This window comes from Littorina saxatilis, linkage group LG3 (assembly GCF_037325665.1).
Source record: "Littorina saxatilis isolate snail1 linkage group LG3, US_GU_Lsax_2.0, whole genome shotgun sequence".
NCBI classification, from domain to species: domain Eukaryota; kingdom Metazoa; phylum Mollusca; class Gastropoda; order Littorinimorpha; family Littorinidae; genus Littorina; species Littorina saxatilis.
In genome coordinates this window covers 38,593,498-38,619,942 of record NC_090247.1, presented here as the reverse complement: position 1 = coordinate 38,619,942, position 26,445 = coordinate 38,593,498, and the positions used below count along the sequence as shown (strand labels likewise).

The 26,445-nt window shown below is 40.0% G+C and overlaps 2 protein-coding genes and 1 long non-coding RNA gene across 17 annotated transcripts in view; 2 read left to right on the top strand and 1 right to left on the bottom strand.

Annotated features, from left to right (window-relative positions):
• Positions 1-9,156, top strand: part of LOC138962311 (protein phosphatase 1 regulatory subunit 12A-like) — a 108,680-nt gene extending 99,524 nt beyond the window's left edge. For all 15 annotated transcript variants that reach the window (XM_070334070.1, XM_070334079.1, XM_070334075.1 and 12 more), the window contains one exon: positions 51-9,156. In XM_070334070.1, the coding sequence (XP_070190171.1) occupies positions 51-137 (87 nt within the window). In that variant the 3' untranslated portion in view covers positions 138-9,156. The remainder of the gene's footprint in view (positions 1-50) is intronic.
• Positions 9,157-12,625: 3,469 nt separating this feature from the next.
• LOC138962314 (uncharacterized) lies at positions 12,626-26,251 on the top strand. Its single transcript, XM_070334083.1, has 4 exons — positions 12,626-12,727; positions 21,454-23,800; positions 24,083-24,390; positions 24,870-26,251. Exons 2-4 carry the CDS (start codon positions 21,618-21,620, stop codon positions 25,127-25,129), a joined length of 2,751 nt encoding a protein of 916 aa, XP_070190184.1. The 5' UTR covers positions 12,626-12,727; positions 21,454-21,617; the 3' UTR covers positions 25,130-26,251.
• LOC138962321 (uncharacterized) overlaps positions 24,848-26,445 on the bottom strand; it is a 41,355-nt gene continuing 39,757 nt past the window's right edge. The window contains exon 6 of the long non-coding RNA XR_011454478.1: positions 24,848-24,982. This is a non-coding gene — a long non-coding RNA (uncharacterized lncRNA). The remainder of the gene's footprint in view (positions 24,983-26,445) is intronic.

Sequence of the window (26,445 nt, the reverse complement as noted above, 5' to 3'; positions counted from 1 at the left end):
AGTTTGTGCCTTTTGAAGTGGAACTAAACCTGTGTGTTTCAACTGTGCAGAAAATGGAGGCACTCAAGGTAGACAACCAGCGGCTAAAGGATGAGAACGGAGCCTTGATTCGAGTCATCAGCAAGCTGTCCAAATAGCCGACCTCATCTCACCTTCGTCCACTTCATTTTTTTTTCTCTCACTTTTTAAATTTTTTTTTTTAATCATGATATTCACAAAGAACAGGTCCAAGAAGCAACTCACATTTCTACATCCAGCCACCAACTCTCCGTGGTTACTCTTCCTCCTCCTCCTCTTCACGTGCAATGTCGCTGCAGGCGTGGACGAAATGAAGACAAGTGTTCCCATCGCCCGTCAGACGCTCTCAACTCCCCCAAGATGAGCTACGGGCCGTTCGGTTCATTCGCCGCCGCCCCTCTCTCTCTGCTGCTAGGGTGTGCCCCTGCTGATGTCTTCCACTGAATCGATGTTTGACGGTCGTTATCTCCCCCTTTTTTTGCTTTGCTGCGACTCGTAGCCAGCGGGCTGCGTCCGTTGCAGCAAGCGCGACCGCTCTCACGCCGTTTTCGTGCCAGGATTGCGCCAGCATCGGTATTGCTCGTGAATTGCTAAGTTTCTTGTAGGTGAAGGTAGTGCAAAGAAATTAGATGAAATCTAGTTGTGGTTGAAAGTAGTGACTTTTTTTTAGGACAACTGTTGAAAACTCTGAATAAGTCAAGTTTTGAAGGCGACTTTGTTCAAGGTCATATTTGTGATCTTGATCAGTGTCATTTTTTTGGACCGAGCAGTAGGATTATAGATTTTGCTCCTTTTACAAGGCCTTTTACCTGGTTCTTTGGAGAGAAAACAAAAAACCCACACGCACACACATTACGGAGGTTTGCTAGGTCGGCTCGGCTTCACCCGAGTCAATCTGTGATGATTGCATTCCGACATGAACAGGACAGGGTGTTGAACCTTGAGTCGGTCATGTCGAACTTGCCCTACGGAAGTTTTCTGCTTGGACTTGGTCGGAAATCGCTGTGGTTAAGTGTTTTTGTTGTCCGGTAATTTCCAGTGTTTGTGTCATCTTTTCGTGTTTGCGTAGATAGAAGTAGTCAGTTCGAGTGTTTGTGTCGTCTTCTCGTGTCTGCGTAATGAATAGACGTAGGCATTTGGTGTACATGTGACAATATAGTCATAAACTGTTTTTGTTTTTTTGGTGTGTGTATGTGTTGTACTTTATATCCAGTTATTTCTGTGTTGCTTGTTTTTTGTTTGGTGTGGTTTTTCGGTATGTTATGTTGTGGTGGTTTATATGTATTCTGTTTTGTAGGTGTGTTGTGGTTACTGTTGTTGTTTTTGCGTGGCGTTTCCATTTGGATATGACTAACTTTTGTTGTTGTTGTAAATCAAAGTCTCTTTTTTGCCTGGCTAGTAAGGCAACCTTATCTTTTATCTGTTAACCACACCAACTCTCTTTCCTTCTATCTCCTTCTCCATCTTCATGACGGAGTTCTGTCATTTTGTTGTGATTTGTTTCCCAGTCACGGGCATGCTGTCAACTTGGTTTCTCCTTGTTCTGAGTTTGATGTTGTGGACTGCAAAGATATTTATTCGACATATCGTGTATTAGCCTAGCGCCTGTTTATATTGTTTCGTCTCATGTTCTTCAATATTTACGTGTATATTTATTGGGTTGATACATCTTTCAGTATTCTCAGCAAATCTGTGTATGCCGTATAAACATGGGAAGGATTCTTAGATGAGAACAGTTTCATACAAAACGTATTGTTATACTAACTTGTGAATAGGCCGCAACTCTGTGGTTTTTAATGATGTAAAAAGTCTTCTAGTATGGAGTAAATAGTCCAACGTGTAAGCTGTAACCATCCGTTGATGGGAAACAAGAAGTACAAAACAAATGTTAACACAGAACTGTTCTACTGACTTATTATAAAAATATCATTATATGTACATGGAGCACCGAAACCATAACCAAGCGTTAAATTTTTCCAATCAAATATCCGTTTCGCCTTCTGTGCACTGTTCAGAGTTTTGCAATTGTGTGTGTTGATATTTTTGCGTGTAACTTGTATTCTCTTGATGTTTGTAAAAATGAAGGAGCTACAACTCTTAAAAAAATATATTTAAAAAAAATACATAAACAAAAAGGAAAAGAAAAAAAATTGTAGTTGTAGATTAAATTTGAGGGTTGGATTGTTTTCGGTGAAAACTCGCCTTTAGGGGCAATTTTGCGGCGATACTGGCTGGCTTTCGCGGATGAGACTCTCATCTTGGTTTGTCAAGGTTTGCGACAAAGAGGAACGCGTAACGAAGAGAGAAAAAAGGGAGATAATAACATGACCGAGCTGGCACAAAGCTCAAGGGCAGAACAGTCTTGGATTGTTCCCCCTTTTGTTTTGTCCAGCGCCAAACACTCGATTCAGCATTCGGCGAATGATTTATTTTTTCTTGCTGGTGGGTGATATTGCCAGCTAGCCAAGTGTCACACGCTTGCAGGCAGGATTTTAACAGGGTTTGGCCTGTCTGCTGCTACTTACTTCTGTGTGTACAGAAACGCTATAAATATGAACCCCCCCTCCCCATTTTGATGTGATTGTACATGTACCCTAATGGCTGTGTAGAGGCTCACAATACTTGTAAGTAGACTTATTAGTAACTGGCAGTCGTATTCTTCACTTTTTTTGTGTTTCTTGCTTTACCCGTGCCCCCCACACACTCTCCCTCTATTAATTTCTATTGAATTATTATAATTATTATTCGAGTTTAAGACTGTTTAACAAGACATATTTTTGCCAGTTGTATATGATGTTGCGAAAGGTTCTTTGCTGGACACTGAAGGAATTGCAATCTGTATCCTACTTCATCAGTACTCTCAAGAGACTGGGGAAGCTAGTTGGGGTTTGTTTGTTTTTTATGTATTTATATGTGTGATTTTTGTCAACGTTCTCTGAATTGCATGGCCTGTTTAAAGGGAGAATTCGATTGTTTGCCTTCACAAGGTATTGAGCGTGTGTTTGTGTGTGTATGGGTGTGGAGAGTAAAAGATTCAGTGGTGCTATATTTAGATCAAATGTAGGCGATAATCACACCCATGCAATACACATCCGCTTATGGCTACATGCGGCTTATGCTTTGCGTCCTTGTGATACGTTTTTATGATGGTGATGATAACGATGATTTATGTCCAGTGTATTACAAAGTTATGTAAGGCAGATGCACTTGATCGATACATATATATATATATCCACTCTCAGGGCTGGCTGCAAAAAAAAGTTTATGTAGTGAAATTTATCAATTAGTTGGTTCAGAAGATCGGTATTGTGATCTGTTCTTTGTCATGTGTATCAGTACTGCTGCAGCCACAAAGGTGCTCTGTCATCTCTAACAGTTGATCTGCAAACTGCGAGAAGCAATGCTTCACGTTTGTGTTCAAGACTTCTGTTTCTGCCAAAACATAACTGTCTCTGGAAGTACTTCTTTTCTCTTATATTCTTTAGAGCATTTTTCTTTACTTTTTTATTTGTATACATTTATACCCTGTTATTTAGTGCCTTTCTTCTCATTCCTCTTTAGACTTAAATTTAAGTGCCAACATTTTTTTTATTCCTGAAGGTTTTTTTGTTTAAAGCTAAGCAAGTATTAAATGAATATTCAGATCCTCAATTACACGTACAGAAGGACTTGAAAGACTCTTGGAAACAGTCAGATTTTCTGTGGTCAAATAAAAAAGATTACAGGGGGATTTAAAAAAACCAATTTGTTACAGGAACAGTGTGAATAGAACAGAGAAGTTGAAAGGATGGCATTTTTAACTCTCTCTCTCTCTCTCTCTCTCTCTCTCTCTCTCTCTCTCTCTCTCTCTCTCTCTCTCTCTCTCTCTCTCTCTCTTGCCTTCTTGGCACTCCTCTAATAGGCATTTTGATACTTGATCTTTTTTAAATGTTTCAGGGCAGTGCAGATCTAGTCCAAATAAGTCACTTGCATTTTTCTTCAGGCTCTCGTTAGTCATCTCTTTCCATCTGTCAAAAGAAAATACAGAAGCTTTTCGAGCAATGCAGAGAGCATCTGGGCAGTCATGCTTTTTGTCATCGTATCGTTACTTTCTGAAACTGGACGCTTCGAGTCACTGAACAATGTTTTTGCCGTGCCAAGTTGTATCGGGCTTAAAGCTGAATGTGACATGTGTTAACCATGAGATTACTGTGTTCCAATAGACTGGCCAATTCAAATTTGTCAAAGAGTCAAAGCCGGTCAAGGTTTTATACATAATGATGTATTTTGCTGTAAATAAACGTGTATAATTTAAAGACTTACTCGCCTGTACATAGATTTTGTGCATTTTGTACATAGTGCTGTATATTTTGTTTTTTGTTTCGGTTTACTCTTTTTTAACAAAAGAAGTGTTATTTATATGTGTTGATGCCCTGTAATGCAGAGTTCTATTTTGTGATCACATGATCTCGTTGTAAAATGAGACTGTTTTGAATGATTTGTATATTTTTTAACATTGCCGTTTTTAGGTGCGTGAGTGAGTGACCTGAGTGCAGCCGCCTCTTAGAAATGCAGAAGAGTGTTAACATGTGTTCTTCAAACACTTTTTAATGATATGTACAGTAGAGTGCAGTTGTGATCAGATTAGTCAAGTGTGCCTGCATGCCGCAATTCAGTATGTGCTGAAGACATAACAGAACTGGTGACATTATAAAAAAAGATGTTCACTAGTCAAGAGTTACAGTAGAAGAGTTACCCAAGGCTTCGTGCTTTGGCTTGTCAGTTGAATGACAAGAATATAGTTTCAAATAATGAGTTTATTCCATAGCAGCAGCTAAAACTTGCAGGCTGTTGCTGCTTCAACATTTTCGTTTCCTGCAAAGTACACTGTGCTTTGCAAAATCATGCCAGGTTGACAGGGTGGTACCTTGACCTTGAAAGCCCCCACAGTCCCAGACTGCTGGCTTCAGCCGTCCCTGTCCTGCGTTACCAGAGGTCACGGCAAGGTCACCTCTATGCGACCTTGACCTTGACCTTCAGCGTGGGGCGAGGGAACTCCTCGAGGTGACATGCTGGACCCGAGGCCTGCGAGCTGTCTGCAGTGTGGGGGCTTCGTTGTCACGGTAACGTCCTGTCAACCGCCATGTCGGCCTTTACCACGGCTGACCTCCGCGCGCGCCCTTGTGGCTCAGGCCTGGCAGCTTTAGCGTTGGCGTTGAGTCATTCACGGGCGACCAAGCGAAGCAGCCCTGGCTGCCACACTTTGTCGCCCCACGTATGGACAGCGTAGCCACCCCTGCGGGTGACATGTTGGACCCACAGTCTGCTGCCAGGCGGAGTTATCTCTTACTTGCCTTACCTCCCTTGTTGTCAGCTTTTGCTGACAAAGTGTCTTTCTGTCTGCTTCGTGGCACTGAAGGTCAACAATCAGATTGCAGTCATCTTGTAAACTGATTAGGTTTACTTAGTGTTTCTGTGTATATACGAAATGTGGAGGAAGATATTGAATGTCATTTTTGGAGTTAACGTCCTTTCCAGTTGATATCTGAACTGTCAAGGGAGGGTGAGGATTTTGCAAGAGGAGATTGAACAAGGGCGTGCTTTAACTTACTGTTTGAAGCATCAGGTAGTGTATCTGAATTAACATATCACCTTAGCAGACACTCCCACCATGTGGGGGGGGTTGTTATTAGTCGGTGATGTGTGTGTGGTTTTAATTGGTCAGATACCTTAGAAATTGTGCCGCTTGCTCTGACCATGAGTGCACTTAAAAAAGTCGGAATAAGTTGCACAAGAGAAAATAAAATGTAACATTGTGTATGTAAATGTTTGCATCGTCACTATGTCAAAATTCAGCAAGAGTGGAAGTGCTTTAACAAAAACAGGAACATTTTTTTGGTGCTATATAATGCAATTTGTCTTGCTCTTTCATGCTGTATTTTCAAAATAACTATCATGCGCATTTGGAGCGAGTTTAGAGAATGAGTGGAGCCGAATCTCATGCCTTACTGATTGTTTTTTGGAGGCTATGGCGCATTTTATTTTCTCTTGTGCAGCAGAGTTTGGTGTGCTGAATTAATCTGGTGAGGGGTTCCATGGGTTATGTTGCCTTTGTTCAACACTTGGCTTTACAACTTTGTGCCTAAACTGAAGGCTGTAAAGTACAGACAGGAACAAGGAGCAGCTTGACCAAAACATGGAATGCACCCACACAGCATGGTTGTGTTTGTGAGAATGAGTGATTGCACATGTCTTAACGCTTGTTTAAGAGTTGGAAAGGGCTGTGCTTTACCACCTCAGCAAAAATCTAAAGAGAATTTTTTTTGTTTTAAGTAGATGAAATGTTTAGGAATAAGGGGGATAACAACTGTACGACGAATATTATTGAACATCTTTTTCAGAGTTACATCCCCTGAAATATCTAAAAGCAAACCGTTTTTGACAAAAGAGTGTTTACAAAAACAAAACCAAAACTTTTCTCTTTTTTTACATTAGAGGTGATTCTGACATAAAAGTCAGATTTTGCAATAGAACTTTCAGATAACTGATAACACAGATATTAGAGTTTTTTTTGCAATGGCCTTCACTGTCTAGTTGATATGGTGGTGGAAGAAGAAGGTCCACAGATTGTACGCTTAGATGTACTTCTGGATGCATGTCTTTCCTTGAAAAATGTGACACTCAAGCTTACTAATAAGTTGTATGTGTGTATGTTTTAAAATTCTCTGGTCATTTACACTTTGTTCCTTGTAACAGAACATGGGTTATTGTGTGTGTGTTCAAGTTCTCGGATCATATCATTTTTTTGCAGTCGATTTTGAAAAATGATTTTCTTATGAGCAATATTGTATTCTGAGTGCTTGTGGAAATAACGCCTGCAATGTAGGTAAAATTGGCACGCGAGAAAGTTTTGTAAGTTATGTATTTGAATCGATTATCTGGAAGTAATTTTATTTTAAATAGTGTCTTGACCAGGTGATGTGTTTTGTTTGGTGTTTTATTTATTTTTTTGAGAAAAAAATTCAAGTCAAATAAAGCAAAGTTTAAGAAGAAGAGTAAGTATGGGAAGCAAAAGCTATCCAAGAAAGAGCAGAACAGGAGAAGAGGAAGTTGAATTTAAAGTGCAAACCAAGAAAGCTTCAAACAGTTAATGAAATTGCTGTAAAAGTCAATTGAAAAAGATAGAAAGGAATTTACAGCATGACCGCATTCAAAATGAAAAACATAACTCTTCTGCTTTGTAACTGTTTTCTGTCAGGAGCACTTGGCCTTTGCCAGGAGAAGTTAATAAAAGTTCATTCAAATACTACGGTCAAAGAAGCTATCATTTTATATGATTTTAAAAGATTCTTTTTTTCACTGGAGCCTACGAGAATAAAAGCAGGTTATGATGTCTCTGTTGAGCTGGCCAAAAAAGAAATCGATCATGTTTATCCTGGTCGATGTTTAAATGATTGCCAACTTGTAGATTGTAAAAGCTTTTGTTTTCTCTGAAACACTGTCAGAGGGATAGAAATAAATAAAGGGGAAGTGAGTTGCATTTGTCAACAATACCCCGACTCTTAGTTTTCTCCTAAATTGCCATGCATTTCTCTGGCCTTGAACTGAAATATACTTACTGTTAGGAATATGATAATGTTATTAGAGATAATTCACACAATTAAATGAATACCAATGAAATGTCTTTATTCTCTCCAAAATGTTTTCAGTTGTACGCAGTGAATTTTTGAAGCAAGAACTTTTGCTCTTGGGCTGCAGTGATGATTTCAGGTATCGTATTACTTGCGAATCAGGGTTCTAGTATTGTAATAATTGGAAGAGAAGTTGCCCTGATCAGCAGATAGAACAAAGAATAGAAATACATCAGGAAGCTAAGTCATGATGTTGAAACAAATTGCAGTTTTTTGCCAGTTTTTAAAAAGACAAGGTGGATTTTCTTTTGTGTATTGATCTACGCATTTACTTTTTGCTCACCTTTAACGTTTGTAGGGTCACCATAAAGATTTGGGTTTGGGTTGGTGGAAAGGAGAATTGGGTTGGGGGTAGAGGTGGAATGTAAGTGAAGTTACCAATGCTATAGGTAGTTTTACACATTCATTTATTTTCTTAAATAATTGTCAGATTATGTTTCAGAACATGAAATGCTTCGGAATTAGAAGGGTACCAAATTGTCATCTTTTTGTTTCTCATGAGAATGTAGGAAGTGCTGCCATTGGAAACTGTGTACATTGCAGGTTACAAGGTTTTTCATGGAGTTAAAACTTGCCAGCAAAATGCATTTGAAGTCTGTGATTTGGGAAAAGGTAGCGCTTCAGCTTTATGCTGCTGTCCAAAAGTGGGCAGAAAAAATGTGGGATGTGAAGGGACCTTTATGTTTATTCTGTGGAAGTTTTGTTAGAAAACTTACTGTTGTCTTTTTTTCTCAGGCACTTGGTGTGTGTGTGTGTGTGAGAGAGTGTGTTTTTATCGTCACACTGAACTGTAAGAATACGTTTTGTTGTTTTCTCCCAATGCCATGCAATTCAGAGCTTGTTTTGACGTTTTACAATTTTGCTGAACCTTGGAGAAGTTTGTGTGTGTGTGTCACTTTTTGTCGCAAACCCCAACTGGTTTTGTCACCTGTTTTAACTGTATGATGTACTGTACTCCTTCAGTGTCTGATTCGTCATGTTTTTGTCTTGAGCCAGACTTCGCATTTTATGCAACATGTTTATTTCTTTTGCCTGTGTTAAGTCTAACTCGCGAACAGCAAACGAAGGAATAGTATCTCTCTTATGTACTTACTTAACTTTTCACACACACAAAAAGAAAGCATACCCATGCAATCCTAATCGTTATTTTGTACACTTACAGAGTGTAAAGACTTTTTGTTTTTTGTACACGCCTTGAATGCGCGATGGACGTTTCGACTTCCTCACAAGCATGTATAATAACTCTAAACCAAGAAACACAAAGTTACCTGTATGATGTAAAGGTTTCGTGAACCTCTGGCCTTTCTCTTGGTAGGAAGCGAGATGCTGAAGTAGGTTTTCGACCTGTGCCAGCAGTTGTCCAACCAGTGTTACAATGTTTGGTGACGATACTGTGTTCGTCGTATGTAGGAATGTATAGCACCACAATTTACCCATTTAATAAACAACTCGTTTGGGATTCCCTCAACAGTTTGTTTGTTGTCTGTGTTCTGTTGACAGAGGGTGGTGGGGTGAATGTGTGTGTGTGAGCCTGAGACTGTGTTGGTGTGTGTAAGGGTGAGACTGTGTGTGTGGGGGTGTGTATAGCTCAGCTGAATGTCAAGTTCATACGCATGTGCACACTTAAAAAAAATATTTGGAGCAATACAAGTCATTAGCGGTGTTAAAGATACCACAAAACCCAACATTAACTGTCTTGATGTTTGTTTACAGCAGAAAATGCATCATTTGAACATTTCCTTCGTCGAGGCACAGGAGTTTTAAACAGTATTTTTAAACAATTCCTTTTGAAAGAGAAACTGACACGTACAGGGCAAGCTTTGGCCGACAGTTACCTCTACATAGCTAGAGATTTTTAAATCTTTGTCTTCAGTTAAAACGTTTCAATAGTTGTAGAATACACAAGCATATTATACATGTGCCCGAATGTACATGTATATCCTTATACGAATGTTCTTGACTTTGAACCACGAAAGTAAAATGTTCCTAGACACTTCTAACTGGCCTAAGAATGTGTTTCAACCACCTTAGCAGTTAATTCAGTGTACAGTAGTTAAAATCGACTCAAATAAAACTCAAACCAGTAGAACTAACATACAAAACAAAACTAAAATGCGTTTTCATTGACCGATGTCTCGCTTTTTTTCCTTTTTACATTTAGTCAAGTTTTGACTAAATGTTTTAACATAGAGGGGGAATCGAGACGAGGGTCGTGGTGTATGTGTGTGTGTCTGTGCGTGTGTGTGTGTAGAGCGATTCAGACTAAACTACTGGACCGATCTTTATGAAATTTTACATGAGAGTTCCTGGGTATGAAATCCCCAGACATTTTTTTCATTTTTTCGATAAATGTCTTTTATGACGTCATATCCGGCTTTTTGTAAAAGTTGAGGCGGCACTGAAATTTTGGCCAAGCAATCTTCGACAAAGGCCGGACTTCGGTATTGCATTTCAGCATGGAGGCTTACAAATTAATTGATGACTTTGGTCATTAAAAATCTGAAAATTGTAATTAAAATTATTTTTTTATAAAACGATCCAAAATTACTTTTATTTTATTCTTCATCATGTTCTGATTCCAAAAACATATAAATATGTTATATTCGGATTAAAAACAACCTGAAAATTAAAAATATAAAAATTATTATTAAAATTAAATTTCCGAAATCGTTTCAAAAACAATTTCATCTTATTCCTTGTCGGTTCCTGATCCAAAAACATATAGATATGATATGTTTGGATTAAAAACACGCTCAGAAACTTAAAACGAAGAGAGGTACAGTAAAGCGTGGGATGCAGCACAGCGCAACCGCTACCCCGCTGAACAGGCTCGTCACTTTCACTGCCTTTTGCACTCGCGGTGTACGGTCATTGTGAAAAAATGCAGTGCGTTCAGTTTCATTCTGTGAGTTCCACAGCTTGACTAAATGTAGTAATTTCGCATTACGCGACTTGTTGTCATTGTGCTGCTATTTTCGAACCAACATTTTGATTACAAATCGCCTCAATTTCTGATTCTGTTTTGGTAGTCATGTGTATGAGCATGACTAAAACTCACATGGAACTTATTATGAGGTCAGCCAATACTTCGGGAAATAAAACCAATTGACTCAGTCTTTTGTTGCTGCCCTTCCACACTAGAGGGGGGGGGGGGGGGGGGGTCATGCGACAAGTTTCGTGATGTGTAAAATCATCCGGCAACTACAATTTGGACAGATCAGTTTAGCTTTTTTCAGTAACGGTCTTCACAGAGAACACTGACACGCGTGTTTTAGTCATCATGGTAACATCTTGAAATAACTCTTAGACGTGACACGGAAGCAAAAAAATGTCCTTAGGCACCATGTCGAAACAGGAATTCCCCGGGTTACTATCTCCTGCGCTTGTGTAATCTCGGACTCTCTTTCTCCCAGTCTTTCTCTACAAGTCCACGGCCCCTCTCTCTGTCTCTGTCTCTGTCTCTCTCTCTCTCCGAGTCCCTGTCACTGACTGAGTCTCTCTCGAGACCGTATATCGATGATGTGCGGATGACACTGAGCGTACTGTATTGGCAACTTCGTGAATTTATAAAAACGTTCTGGCTTCTTGTTCATGACTGATCACTCTCCTTCTCCCAGTCGTCTTTCTCTACAAGTCCCTGTGTTAACCCGTGATTTGTAAAAATGTAAAAACATTTTACAAATCACGTCGAACCTAAAACCGCGATTTGTAAAAATGTAAAAATATCGCATTCCACAAAGTAATGCATGCCTTTTATTATTATTAATTTTTCTTGTTTAGAGCCTCTACGCTGAGTGGTGGGGGTGGTTTTAGATCCACATCCCATTTTGGTGCAATCCCATTTTGCCGCCGTCCCATTTTTTGCCCCATCCCATTTTCGCGACATTTCACAAGCCAAGCGTCATTTTACTAACATGTCATAACAATAGCGCGACATCCCATTTTGACACCATATCCCATTTGGCCGCCATGCCGTTTCACCGCCATTCCATTTCGCCCCCATCCCATTGTCGCGACATTTCACAAGCCAAGCGTCATTTTACTACCGTGTCATAACAATAGCGCGACATCCCATTTTGACACCATCCCATTGGCCGCCATCCCATTTTTGATTTATTCTTCTTGCCAAGCCTCACTATACTACTATACTGCGTTATTCAACTAGGAAGACATTCCGTTTACGCGAAATCCCATTTTTGCCACAATCCAAAATGTCGCGAAATAGGGATGGCGGCGAAATGGGATGACGGCAAAACGGCATGGCGACAAAATGGAATGTGGCGCTAGTGGTATGACACGGTGGTAAAATGACACTTGGCCTGTGAAATGTCGCAAAAATGGGATGGGGGCGAAATGGGCTAACGGCGAAACGGGATTGCGCCAAAATGGGATGTGGAGCTAATGGTACATGATATGGTGGTAAAATGACACTTGGCCTGTGAAATGTCGCGAAAATGGGATGGGGGCGAAATGGGCTAACGGCGAAACGGGATTGCGCCAAAATGGGATGTGGAGTTAATGGTACATGATATGGTGGTAAAATGTCACTTGGCCTGTGAAATGTCGCGAAATGGGATGGGGGTGAAATGGGATAACGGCGAAAAGGGACTAAGAGATCCCTTGACTTTGGGGTAGTGCGACCCTGTCACTGCTAGCTTTCCACTGGGAGGAAGCGACCGGAATTTCCCAACATTTGTAAAAAAAAATTACATTTTTACAAACTGATCACGGGTTAACACCCTGGCCTCGTATGTTGTAACAGGGACCTATATTTAGTCTAATATAGGTCTATGCATAGATCTATACAGACGTCAAGGGATATCTATGGTCTATGGTTGTAACTTGTTTGCCAGCTGAGTTATATCTAATAATAGCTAATGGCGGCCACAGCTCATCGGGAATTCAAAACCTGCTTTCATTTTCTCTTCCGGGCCAAGAAGATCAGTTCATTCTGCGCCGACGGAATTTACTTTGGAGGCAGCTGCAATCGCTTGGGCTGCTACAACTGTTGTGATCCTGATTTTACTCAAACGTCTGAGGTTGGTTTCTTTCATTATATCAGAGACGTTATCTGTTTTGTGTTGTTTGTAATAGTATCTTTGTCCTTATGTTAACTCACCCATCACCCCCCCCCTCCCCCTTCCCCCCATTTCCCATAGTAAAGAAATGTATGTAATTACTTTGTGTGTTTTATTATTATTATTATTATTATTATTATTATTATTATTATTATTATTATTATTATTATTATTATTATTATTATTATTGTTGAATTGTTTCTTGTATTGTTTTTGCTCTCCCTCACCCCTCAACTCCCTTTTCTGTACATAGTCTGATTTCTTTTTGTTTTAGTTCCTTTTATTTGGTGTTGAATGAAATGTGTTTTTATTGTGTTTTTTAATTTTCCATGTACCCTCACGGGGTTTTATCGGAATAAAACTTGACTTGACTTGACTTGACATAGATAGAAGAGATGCGAAGAGACATAGTGCAATATCATATTTGATTGTATCCCTTTTATGTTTTATGTTTTATGTGTGTCGTCCTATACAATTGTTGTTATAATCGTTTACAGGCAGACAGGGTGTGCCGAAGAAAAATTTCCATTTTTATGTAATATTTTAATGGACAATAAAGTGCTGTTATTGTTATTGTTATTGTTAGATAGAAGAGATGCGAAGCGCTGTCTTCCCGCTTGCGTTATCTTCGCCTACGGCAGGGGCAAGTAATCCTCCCACTGGCGCCAAGCTCGCGTTATATTCGCCTACGGCAGGGGCAAGTAATCCTCCCACTGGCGCCAAGTGTTGTGTTTTTAAAGAGTTATAACTGTTTCATAGAAAATCATAGATAATAAAACATGCAAATTGTTAATTATTTGCACTCAAGAGAAACAGAAAATCACAACAAGAAGATTATTGCATCATTTGGTGATTAGAAGATGAATCCTAAAGTAAGCAATTTCGCTCATTTCTCCTTAAAAACTTTTTATCCACACGCCAGTGTAAGTGCGAGAACCACTTAAGTGAGACTTAAAAACATCAAATTTAATTACAGCGCGTCAAAAATTATACAAACAGATTAATGTATACACCAGTAATGCATTTGCCAGTTAAGGGAAAGCAAAGTTGCGCACAAAAGAAAATATTAGCTCCCAAACATTGCCTCCACGCACAATGGACATGTCCGTGTGTTTTTGGAATCAAGAACCGACAAGGAATAAGATGAAATTGTTTTTAAATCGATTTCGGAAATTTAATTTTGATCATAATTTTTATATTTTTAATTTTCAGAGCTTGTTTTTAATCCAAATATAACATATTTATATGTTTTTGGAATCAGAACATGATAAAGAATAAGATGAACGTAAATTTGGATCGTTCTATAAAAAAATTTTGTTAGAATTTTCAGATTTTTAATGACCAAAGTCATTAATTAATTTTTAAGCCACCAAGCTGAAATGCAATACCGAAGTCCGGCCTTCGTCGAAGATTGCTTGGCCAAAATTTCAATCAATTTGATTGAAAAATGAGGGTGTGACAGTGCCGCCTCAACTTTTACAAAAAGCCGGATATGACGACATCAAAGACATTTATCGAAAAAAAAACAACGTCCGGGGATATCATACCCAGGAACTCTCATGTCAAATTTCATAAAGATCGGTCCAGTAGTTTACTCTCAATCGCTCTACACACACACACACACACGCACAGACAGACAGACACACACACACATACACCACACCCTCGTCTCGATTCCCCCCGCTATGTTAAAACATTTAGTCAAAACTTGACTAAATGTAAAAAAAAGTAGCCAGAACCGGGCCCCACTGATCGGAAATCCCACTGACGCCCACGACGCCGGAAACCGCGTGAGTTATCGGACTTCGTGCATAAGAGAACGTCTTTTGCTGTCAGCTTTTTGTATTGATTATGATATATATATATATATATATATATATATATATTACAATAGAATGTCGTATAAGTTTTCGAGAAATAAAAATCACCAAACGAAAATGCAACTAGCTTTGTCGAGTAAACTTTTCCCAGACGCGGGAAGGAAATGAGCTAGCTAACTCGGCCATTTAATTTGGATGTCAGAGGTTCAATTGTTCAGATGTTAACATCACTTGCACTTGCGGTTTTACCCTGGTTTTTGGTTCGCTCAGTTTTATTTTCGTCTCGTTTAGATGTATTAGAATTCAAAAGCTTTGCAGGGACAACTTCCCAATTGTTTCCGCTTGTGATTAATTGGCTATATCTGTGTATTCCGTCACAATCTATACCATACTGCCGTGACTGTGCCGGTGTAAGACGAAATTTTTACTCCACGAAAAATTTACTCCGGAGTAAATATTTCGTACGAAATTCTTACTCCGAGTACACTTTTCGTACGAGAAAAGAACTCCCCAAGGCACGAAAAAATTACTCCCTCCACGAAATTTGTACTCCCCATTTTTTGTACTTCCTCCAGTAAAAATCTCGTACGCAATAATGGGATGCGGGAGAAGGAATAATGCCAATAAGTGATCTCGCGCACACGAATGTCGCGCTACCCTCCTTCCACCCCTTCCACCACCAAGACTAACAGGGGACAAGGGAGTAAAAATTTCGTACACCTGGCATGGGAAATTAAATTGCTTGTGTTAGGGTGAAGTAATTTATTCGTTATTTATTCGTCAGGGGAGTAACATTTTTGTACGAAATGTTTACTCGGAACTCACCTGTCTTGGGGAGTAATTTTCTCGTGTAATGGGGGAGTGCTTTTTTCGTAAAGGGAGTAACTTTTTCGTACGAAATGTTTACTCCGGAGTAAAAATCTCGTGGGAGTAATTTTCTCGTGTTACACCGGTGTAACACGAAATTTTTACTCCACGAAAAATTTACTCCGGAGTAAATATTTCGTACGAAATTCTTACTCCGAGTACACTTTTCGTACGAGAAAAGAACTCCCCAAGGCACGAAAAAATTACTCCCTCCACGAAATTTTTACTCCCCATTTTTTTTACTTCCAGTAAAAATCTTGTACGCAAAAATGGGATGCGGGCGAAGGGATAATGCCAATAAGTGATCTCGCGCACACGAATGTCGCGCTACCCTCCTTCCACCACCAAGAACTAACAGGGGACAAGGGAGTAAAAATATCGTTCACCTGGCATGGGAAGTTAAATTGCTCGTGTTGAGGTGAAGTAATTTATTCGTTATTTATTCGTCAGGGGAGTAACATTTTTATTTTTAAATGTTTACTAGGAACTCACCTGTCTTGGGGAGTAATTTTCTCGTGCAATGGGGGAGTGCTTTTTTCGTCAGTAAAGGGAGTAACTTTTTCGTACGAAATGTTTACTCCGGAGTAAAAATCTCGTGGGAGTAATTTTCTCGTGTTACAGACGCACGTCAAGCGAAGAGAGCGCAGGTGCACTGTAAGTTCAAACTTGAAGCTGACGCCGCTAAACACGTGTGTAAATAGAACTTATGCACAGGTCACAGTAGGTAAGCATCATTGACTGTGTCTCTCATGATAGACTCTTGGGGATAAGCCGCAATGACATCAGCACAGGCTTGACCAACAAGCTAGCTATGCAGTGCTATCTTTGGAATACACTTTACATTTCAAACGCACGTCTTGGTTTAAGTAATACAAATCTGTTTTGTTTAGGTAAGGGATTGGAATACCAGGTACAGAATTACATCTCGTGAGTATAATTGAAGTATTTCTCCGTTGACTGGAGCCTTACTTATACATTAGGGGACATTTTTAAAAATAATTCTGACGAATTACAGGTTACCATATATAGCAGGGTCCTTATAGGATTTTTCGATATCCTGCCCGCTCCCTTTTTGGATTCAATTCAAGTCTTGGTGTTCGTGACTCTTCTGCAGGGCCTATAGGGCCTACCCCCAACCCCTTCCCACAGCCTCAAGCCATTGCATTTGTCTATGAGACTCAGTACGAATGCTGAAATTATGGGAAGGACAATTTTGTATGGGTCTGTTATCGCGGAACAAAGCTTCGTATTGCGGGGTAACATTTTAGCCAATCGGTAGCTTCCTTCTACGTAAAATAAAAGGAAGTACAGAACGGACATGCGAGGCATACAAATCATCGAAACCGACGTGGATCATTGCAAATAGTCACTATCCAATTCCTTTTTATACAGGTGCGCCAAATCATTTTAAAATTAAAACGTGCTTTCAATGCTCTCCGGCCGCTGTGAATGATATCAACCTACGTTACAGGAAATGCGACACACACAGATATCCTTTTACATTGATTTGAGGCCAACATTAGTCGCACATTTCCCTTTGCCTGGTGCGTAATGTCTTTTGGTGCTATTAAAGTACACGTCAAAAGATACAGTTCGTCAAAAGGAAAGTTTTCTGTGACCAAAAATAAACTAAGTAGTTAGGCCAACAACCAAACAATAACAACGACAACAACAAACACATAAAACAAAGCAAAGGAACTGCCAGCTTTATTGAGTATTTGCTGAGTAGGCCTCTATTTGTTTTCTGACTAGATTGTTTACTGTTGTTACTGGCGAAACACAACTCTAAGATGACTAGACTGACTCAAAAACAAAGGTGCATACAAACTATTCTTTTTTTGGAAAAAATATTACTGATGACGTCATATCCGGCTTTTCGTGAAAGTTGAGGCGGCACTTTTAGATCAAATTGATTGAAATTTTGGTCAAGCAATCTTCGACTCAGTCCGGACTTTGGTATTGCATTTCAGCTTGGAGACTTAAAAACTAATTAATGAGTTTGGTCATAAAAAAATCTGAAAATTCTAATTACAATTATTTTTGGATAAAACGATCCAAAAATAATGTCATATTATTCTTCATTATTTTATGATTCCAAAAAACATATAAATATGTTATATTTGTATTAAAAACAAGCTAAGAAAATTAAAAATATGAAAAGTATAACTAAATTAAATTTCTGAAATCGATTTAAAAACAATTTCATTTTATTCCTTGTTGATTCCTGATTCCAAAAACATATAGATATGTTATGTTCGGATGAAAAACAAGCTCAGAAAGTTAAAAAGAAGAGAGATACAGAAAAGCTCAGCGTGACCACTACCGCGCTAAACTGGCTCGTCAATTTCACTGCCTTTTCCACGAGCGGGGGACTGACGATGCTATTATAGTTACTGTCTTGGTGGAAAAAAAATGCAGTGCGTTCAGTTTCATTGTGTGTTCGACAGCTTGACTAAATGTAGTAATTTCGCCTTACGCGACTTTTTTTTCCTGAGAAACCTTCTGTGGAGATTTCGAGAAATAATCTGCAATCTACTCAACATGTCCGCGTTTAAATTTAAATGACAGAGGCTTAAGCCTACGAACATTATCTCCAACATGACATAATTCTAATGCAATAACAACTAGCGCACAACAGTTTGATTACGAAGCTTTGAAGGTAAAGTCTTTCCAACATTTTTCTTTTACATACCCATCTTCAGAATCTGTCATCTGGGCTTGCGTAGTATGTACAATCTGCACAAATCATTTACTTCAAAGTTTGGCTTTGCTGCTTTGATCAGTCTGCTAGCTGCTGAAAATAGCCAAATGGATACTTCTTCTTTTTTTTTATTTTTTTTTTTTAACTAATTACAGGTAAATTAGCATGGACGTGAATTTACATGTGTTTTTCTGTTGTGTGTGTGCGCGCGTGTGTGTGTGTGTATGTGTGTGTGTGTGTGTGTGTGTGTGTGAGAGTGTGTGTGTGTGTGTGTGTGTGTGTGTGTGTGTGTGTGTGTGTGTGTGTGTGTGTGTGTGTGTGTGTTATTTTTAACATTATTTTTAGCCATCTCTAACCATATATGCTCGCGTCTTGAAATAGCACAAAAAGTGAATCACTTTTCTATCACAACATTTGAAAAATAGCTTTTGCAAAACGTAGGTTTTTGGAAAGTTATTCGGTAAATTCACGCCGCTCTCTCGGGGATCTGGTACAGTGCAGCACCTCTCCTTGTTCATCTTTGGTGACATTATGATAATTCACTTGCACCTGTAAAAATAAACAAATAAATAAATTAATTAACAACAAGGATTTAAGTACAGCATTTATTTACGTATCGGCGAAACTGAAATGTGAAAACCCTGAAAATCTCTCTGTTTCCTTGACAGGGGGAAAGAAAAGAAGACATTGATGATCAAACAGGGTTGGTTTCTCCTAGCGTCGGAGAAGCCGTTCTTTCATCCCGAACACCCAGCTTCACTGTTCAAGAGAACTGCTTTCTAGATATCGCCCTTACCATGTAGACATGTAAACATACATGTCAATCACATTTGTTTGGGATTTTACATGTAAAAAGAAGATCCTTTCTCTTGGATATTGTGCGCAGAGGGGACTATCTTGCTGAAATCATTTTGCAGATTAACATTCATAGACTTCTTTTTCTTCTTCTGCTTCTTCGTCTGGTGTCTATCTGCAAGGTTAAATCATCCCAACACCCAATGTCTGCACGGGAACAGTTCGGCTTGTCATCTCAGATCTGCCTATGATTCCCATACGGTAAAACCTTCCCTCCACTTTGATACATACCAAAAATCAACACCATCACTGAATTTTGGGATGAATTATCTTTGCAGATTGACACAAGTGCCAGTTGAACAATTTATTTCTCAAAACATTCCCACTCTGCACAGAAAGCTCCCCGATTGTTGATTTGTGGTATGAGTCCAAGTGAAGGGATGGTCTTATCCCATGTAAAAACCTGGACGGATCTGAGATAGTAAACCGATCGTTTACATGGGAAGGACGGTGGCTTTAAGGAGGGTTCATAAGGATAGGAAGGTCTCTTTAACATTAGGTGCCACTATACAAACATGAAACCACATTGAAAACCCCAAGAGGCGAGGGGGGGAGGGGGGGGGGGTAGAATGACAAGGGACTTTCCCTTAAAATCCCTCTTGGTTTACTTCCCTTTTGAGCGTTCATGCGCACTAGCGTTTTAAGTTCCCATCTCTCACTTTCATATCTGTTTTTAGCTTAAATTCAGATTTTTTTTTTTAGACAAGCACAGACATGCAAACCCCGAGCAATTTTCCCCCGTCTATCGTGAGGTTTGTTTTTCGGGGGAGGGGTGGTAGTACGACGCTTGAAAACGGGAAATTAATCTCTTTTTTTTTAATTTATATATAATGAAATGAAACAATCATTTTAATACGTTTTCGTTTTTTTGAAAAAGGCGTCACCACCCATAAGAGGACACTTAATTTTAATTGTCACTTTCTCTGTTGAACTTCAGCAAAATTAATATGTCATCATAGGCCACCTGCAGTTTAGGGACGCCATGGATGTCTTTTCATGGCAAGCACAACTTTAGCAGAAGTCAAGTAGAAGCGCACACAAAACACAACAAGTCGGTGTAAGGCGAAATTACTAAATTAGGCAAGCTGCGGAACTCACAGAATGAAACTGAACGCACTGCATTTTTTCACAATGACCGTAGTCCGCCGCTTGTGCAAAACGGAGTGAAACTGACGAGCCTGTTTAGCGCGGTAGTGGTTTTGCTGTGCTGCATAGCACGCTTTTCTGTGCCTCTCTTCGTTTTAACTTTCTGAGCGTGTTTTTAATCCAAACATATCATATCTATATGTTTTTGGAATCAGGAACCGACAAGGAATAAGATAAAATTGTTTTTAAATCGATTTCGGAAATTTAATTTTGATCATAATTTTTATATTTTTAATTTTCAGAGATTGTTTTTAATCCAAATATAACATATTTATATGTTTTTGGAATCAGGAAATGATGTAGAATAAGATGAACGTAAATTTGGATCGTTTTATAAATATATTACAATTTTCAGATTTTTAATGACCAAAGTCATTAATTAATTTTTAAGCCACCAAGCTGAAATGCAATACCGAAGTCCGGCCTTCGTCGAAGATTGCTTTACAAAAATTTCAATCAATTTGATTGAAAAATGAGGGTGTGACAGTGCCGCCTCAACTTTTACAAAAAGCCGGATATGACGTCATCAAAGACATTCATCGAAAAAATGAAAAAACTTCTGGGGATATCATACCCAGGAACTCTCATGTAAAATTTCATAAAGATCGGTCCAGTAGTTTACTCTGAATCGCTCTACACACACACACACACACACACACACACATACACACATACACGCACACACACACACACACACACACACACACACACACACACACACACACACCACGACCCTCGTCTCGATTCCCCCACTATGTTAAAACATTAATTTAGTCAAAACTTGACTAAAATGTAAAACAACAACAGGTATGCATGCGGGAGGTCTAGCCATTCCGCATGCGAGTCATGACTTCCTCTACACATGAACTAGGGAGAGTATTAGAACTACAATGACTTTGAAGGATAATAACATGAGCATCCAAATGCGGAACTCAAGCAACAGTTTTATTCTCAACATATAAAATGTTGCGCATGCGCAAAGAATCATGAGATTAACTAAGGACAAAAGCATATTTCAGCCAACTAAGGTCATCACAAATGTCGGGTGTATGTGTGTACAGTAGGCACATGATTCTCTGCTGACGCTCTAAAGATAAGATATGAAAACTAGGCCGGGTAACAATCAAATCATTTATTTTAGAATAAGTCACTCCAGTTAAGTACATCTAGGTAGTTGACTGCCAAATAATCAACACAGACCCGTAATCAGCTTCTGTCTGAATTGCACAAAGCATGTATCAATGACTGCTCTGCTGATATGATTACAATTATCAACTCATGATCTGTCATGTCTCCAGGTTAACCCGGCAGTCAATAAGACTGCCCAAATAAGACTGCCCAAACACAGCCTTATTACGCCCTGCATTTGAGAGAACAGAAACTAAAACAAGGGAATCACAGGAGAGATTCAAAAAGTCAGGCAAGAATACTTGGCTTAAAGGAGAAGCCAGCTTCTGAAAAGATGGCGTTACGGCGACCACTGCTTCTGCTCTGCGTGCTGACGATAGTCCTTGGCATCAACTACAAGGTAAGCCGACCTGCCTTTCCAGAGGCTGAAAACACTAACTTTAAAACGCCGTTCACACCACTGACACCAGTTTCGGATGGCAAACCCTCTTCCCCGGCCAAACTGATGGCAAAACTCACGGACAAAAAGAGTCGACCTCCCTTCCGAGAGGCAGAAGATGCTGACTTGTGTTCGCCTTTTAGAGCGATAGTTTTCCCTCGCAGGTCAGTTCAAAACCTTAAACGGACGAAGGAGAAAGCTAGAAGTCCAGACACGGGTCTCAAGACGATGCCTGTTGACAGAGAATGGATGGGGCTTGTAGAGAACATGTGGATCACCGTTGAAAAGTATCCAGGACCTGCTGATGCAACACGTGAACTCAACTTTGACATGAGCAGGATCATCGAATTGTACATTGAAAAGGATTCCCAGAGGAGAGAGTTGGAGCGAACAAATAAAATGGAAGGCATCTTCGCTCTGTGGAACAAGATGCATGGAACAAGAGGAACAACTCTATCAGACGTTCACGCTTCAAACCAAGGAGCCTTGGCCTTGCCCCCAAATGCTGCTTCGGTGACAAACTGGACAGATGAAAAATGTTCTGTTGATATTTTGTCTGCATCCCTCAGTAGTCATAATCAGAGCATAATTCAACAGTCACCACCAAAATTATCTAAGCAACAGACAGTAGTTATAAATACAGGTTTTTATGGAAGTGACCTCCAAAACCACACTGAAGTGTATGAAGCTGATCATGCATTGTGGCATGCACGCTCGGCGCAAGACCTCGAAAATTTTGACCAATACCAGGTGTACCCCGGCGCAGCCACAGAAATTAACTCATCAGAGCTCTCTTTGGGTGGTTATCTTTTTGATTTTGCAATTTATCGAAAAGAATTCCAGCCTAATGGGACAGACTTCAGATGCAGCATTGAACAAGATGAACAACATGTAGATGCACTACTGCTTCGTATGTGTCTATATAGCTTCTTTCGTCATAAGATTAGCAAAGATGAAGACGTGACGGCAGCAATGCAGCAACAAGTTAAACTGCTCTCTTTGTGCATCATGCTCGCCCGTACCTTGTTATGCAAAGAAGACTTGAGACGCAGATTGCTGAATCCTAAGCACATGGCAATGATGAATGGTAACTCGATTCAAGATATTATCAAAACTGCAGTGAGGAATATTTTAACCAGGGAAGGTTTACCAAGTTTACTTTTAAATTGCACTGCCAACGACAAACCGTTGGAGGACATTTTGGCAAAATTCATTGAGGATGAGACGCCATCTTTACCAATGAAAGATCGCCGTCTCGGACACTTATCTTCATATTTAGGTATGCAAGATGAACAGAACGGCAATAAAATCAAGCCCAAAAACATCCACGGACAAGACAAATCAGCAGCTTACGCAGGGTTTGATCTTGAGAAAGACACGCACCGTGATTCAAAATGGAATGGACTGTCACAATACCTAACATCTTTCATCCCAAGACGCCAAGTAGTTTACACGGTCTTTCCAGCAAGCTTTCTCCCCAACCCGGCTGCTTCGGTAAAAGACAGAATGTCCCATGTTTTGAACCGTCTGGCGTCACTCAATTCCTTGCCAGCCTCATGCGACATCTCCAGGGTACGCCTGGCAGAGGCGGGGTTCTACTACGACAACAGCAAGACCGTCAGGGACGCCAGCAACGTCCATGAAGTTGTCTGCTACAGCTGCGGACTCACCTACGGCCAATGGAAGAAAGGAGACAACCCCACTACGATTCATGTTCACATCAAACCTGACTGTGAATACGTTAGAAGCAAGAATGTCTCAAATTCCACACCTTTAGCATCTTCAAGCAATGCATCATCTCACATTTCCGAGGATCGCTCGTCCTTGGCATCTTCTAGAGTCTCCATGTCCAACGACAATGTATCTCTCCTGAGCACATCAGCCTCAACTCTTTCCTCGGGCCACGGTAGCTTGACCACAGAGTCCATGCAGCAGACCTCCATGCCACACAACTCGCTTTCCTTGGCCGACAGTGGGCTTGGCACAGGATCGTTTAGCTCCGGAGCATCAGGTTCTGATTCCTCTCATCACCAAACGCCGTTTGAGAACCGCACTGCTGCGACAAGGAGCGATGGCGGGTAAGGACGTTGATTATGTTTGTCCGCATGCTATGATGTTGATGCAATTCCTTCTGTTAAGGTCGTTTTTGTGTCTGCCTCCTTTGTCATAGCTATAATAGGCTTGTTCAGATTTTTGTTTTCCTGATATTTTGCTTTTCTACGACTTCAGTTCTTACTTTTGAACAGCAAGATTATAAGGTTAAATGTGTCATACCAAGATATCTACAATACCAACTTGAAGCAGCCAGCTTGAATCAATTAAGTTCTGAATCTTATGTTTCAATCCACTTCTTTTCACAGAGATTTGGCGACAGACTGCTTCGCCATTGCTCCCCAACCCCGATCTTCGAACCAATCAACTTTTTCTGGATTGGCACGTGACAGCGCCGTCTCATCCCAACTGTCCTACCAGAGTTCGTACTCCACGTCACGTGACACGAGCCGCGCACGCGCACTGGACCTGGACGACCGACCCCCACTAGACATGACCAGCGCAGTGTACCCTCAGTTCTGCAGACACCAGGAACGACGAGCAACCTTCAGCACCTGGCCTCTGTCTGATCTCTTCCGTCCTGATGACCTCGTCATGCAAGGATTCTACTACGCAGGTAAGGGTCTCTTTGAGATAAGACGCAAGTTTTGTCACTATAGGGAACTGAGCAGCTGACGACTGGAAACATGATTACAATGCGAATAACTATGTTCACAGAAATAAACCTTGAAATCATTTGAAAGGTGCATATTGTTAAAAACCATTTAGCAACCCAATTGCCGGTGTTGTTTGAAGAAAACTGTTTGAAAAAAAAAGTTTTGTTTTGTTTTTTTCTCAAAATTTTAGTACCGTACATGACATAGAAAGACACGTGCACAAACCGATGGGAATCAAGCTTGCTTGCTGGTTGCAAGTTCTCAAACATACGCCTTTAGATGGCTTCCGAGAGGAATAATAATCATTTTTATCATGCATTGTGCATTTCAAAGCCCAAGAAACATGATGACCTGCAGTTAAACTCTCTTTTAGATATCTTTCAAATATAATTTGGCTCACCCACCAGTTTTTATTGTAAGCCCGAGTTTTTCATTCCAGGCTATGCCGACTGCCTGCGTTGCTTTTACTGCGGGGTGGGATTGAAGTCCTGGGCTGAAGACGATGACGTCATGGTGGAGCACATCCGGTGGCGGCCATCTTGTGGTTACGTCCTGAACACGAAGGGAAGACAATATGTCGACAGAATCCTTAATAGTCTGGGGGTATGTATTTCATCATTTGATACTGAAATATCATTATTATATACAATGGACCCACCTTTTGAGACCTCCAAAAGTCATAGTCGTAAAAAGGTGTAATTGTCAAAATAGAGGTAAATCTACAAAATAGAGGTAAATCTACAAAATAGAGGTAAATCTACAAAATAGAGGTAAATCTACAAAATAGAGGTAAATCTACAAAATAGAGGTAAATCTACAAAATAGAGGTAAATCTACAAAGGTTATGAACAGAAAATCTGAGGTCTTAAAAGTAAGGTGCCACTGTATTACGTCATGCTTCAGTAGATGTCACACCGTCAGATGTCACATAGTCATTGGACGCAGTGCTAGAAGTTAACATATTTGGCCCTCACACCTTTAGAACAACCACACCATATCAGCAGAAGCCTTAACCATCAACAACAATGCATTCGATAATGTAAATGAAGTGCTTTTGTAAATTAATGTACGTGTAACCGAGTGCCGAAACACTGCGATCACCTCGGGAAGCGAAGTGCAATCAAACAGGATTGAAAATGTTAGGGCTAATTTCTTAGCCCTATAAAAACTGTTATGCAAACCCGAAGGTTTCCATGAACATACAGACAATCGGAAACCACCAGACCCCATCACAAACAGATTTCCACAATCCACGGGTGTTGACTTTTAAAGGCCAACAACTCGGGTGCAGAGTCTGCTGTGAAAGGAGCGGTAGCCTCCCCTGTCACATATGATATTAAAAAAAGAGTTAATTATTATTTCAAACCACGTTACCAACAAATACATATAACCGTGGAGAAGCTATTAATTGATGCTAACAACTTTACAATTGTTAACGAGACGAATGGTCAATTATGAAAACATGATTTATAATAAGATAAAGAACGCTGCTTGGTTGGTTCAGCGATGTCCTAACCTGCAATAGTTTTTATCTTTGCTGGGGACATATTGTGACACTGTTTGTATCCTGACTAAAAACTAAAGACATACCCGCGTTTTATCAATCAAACCTTAATTAACGTGCTCTGAAAAGTCTGCATTTCTAGGGTATAGAACATTTGAACAAAATACCATGTAAATGAATACTTAAGTTGGGGTTGCAATATTTGTGGTGAAGTTTTTCCTCACTACACATGCATGCAGCAGAATATTTTAGAGTTTTGTGTGTGTGTGTGTGTGTGTGTGTGTGTGTGTGTGTGTGTGTGTGTGTGTCTGTGTGTCTGTGTGTGTGTGTGTGTGGGTGTGTGTGTGTGCCTGTGTGTGCTGTTTGGTTAGTTCAGCGATGTCCTAACCTGCAGTTTTTCTATTGTATTTGCAGCCAAATAACATTACTCATTGTGTGTGTGTGTGTGTGTGTGTGTGTGTGTGTGTGTGTGTGTGTGTGTGTGTGTGTGTGTGTGTGTGTGTGTGTGCGT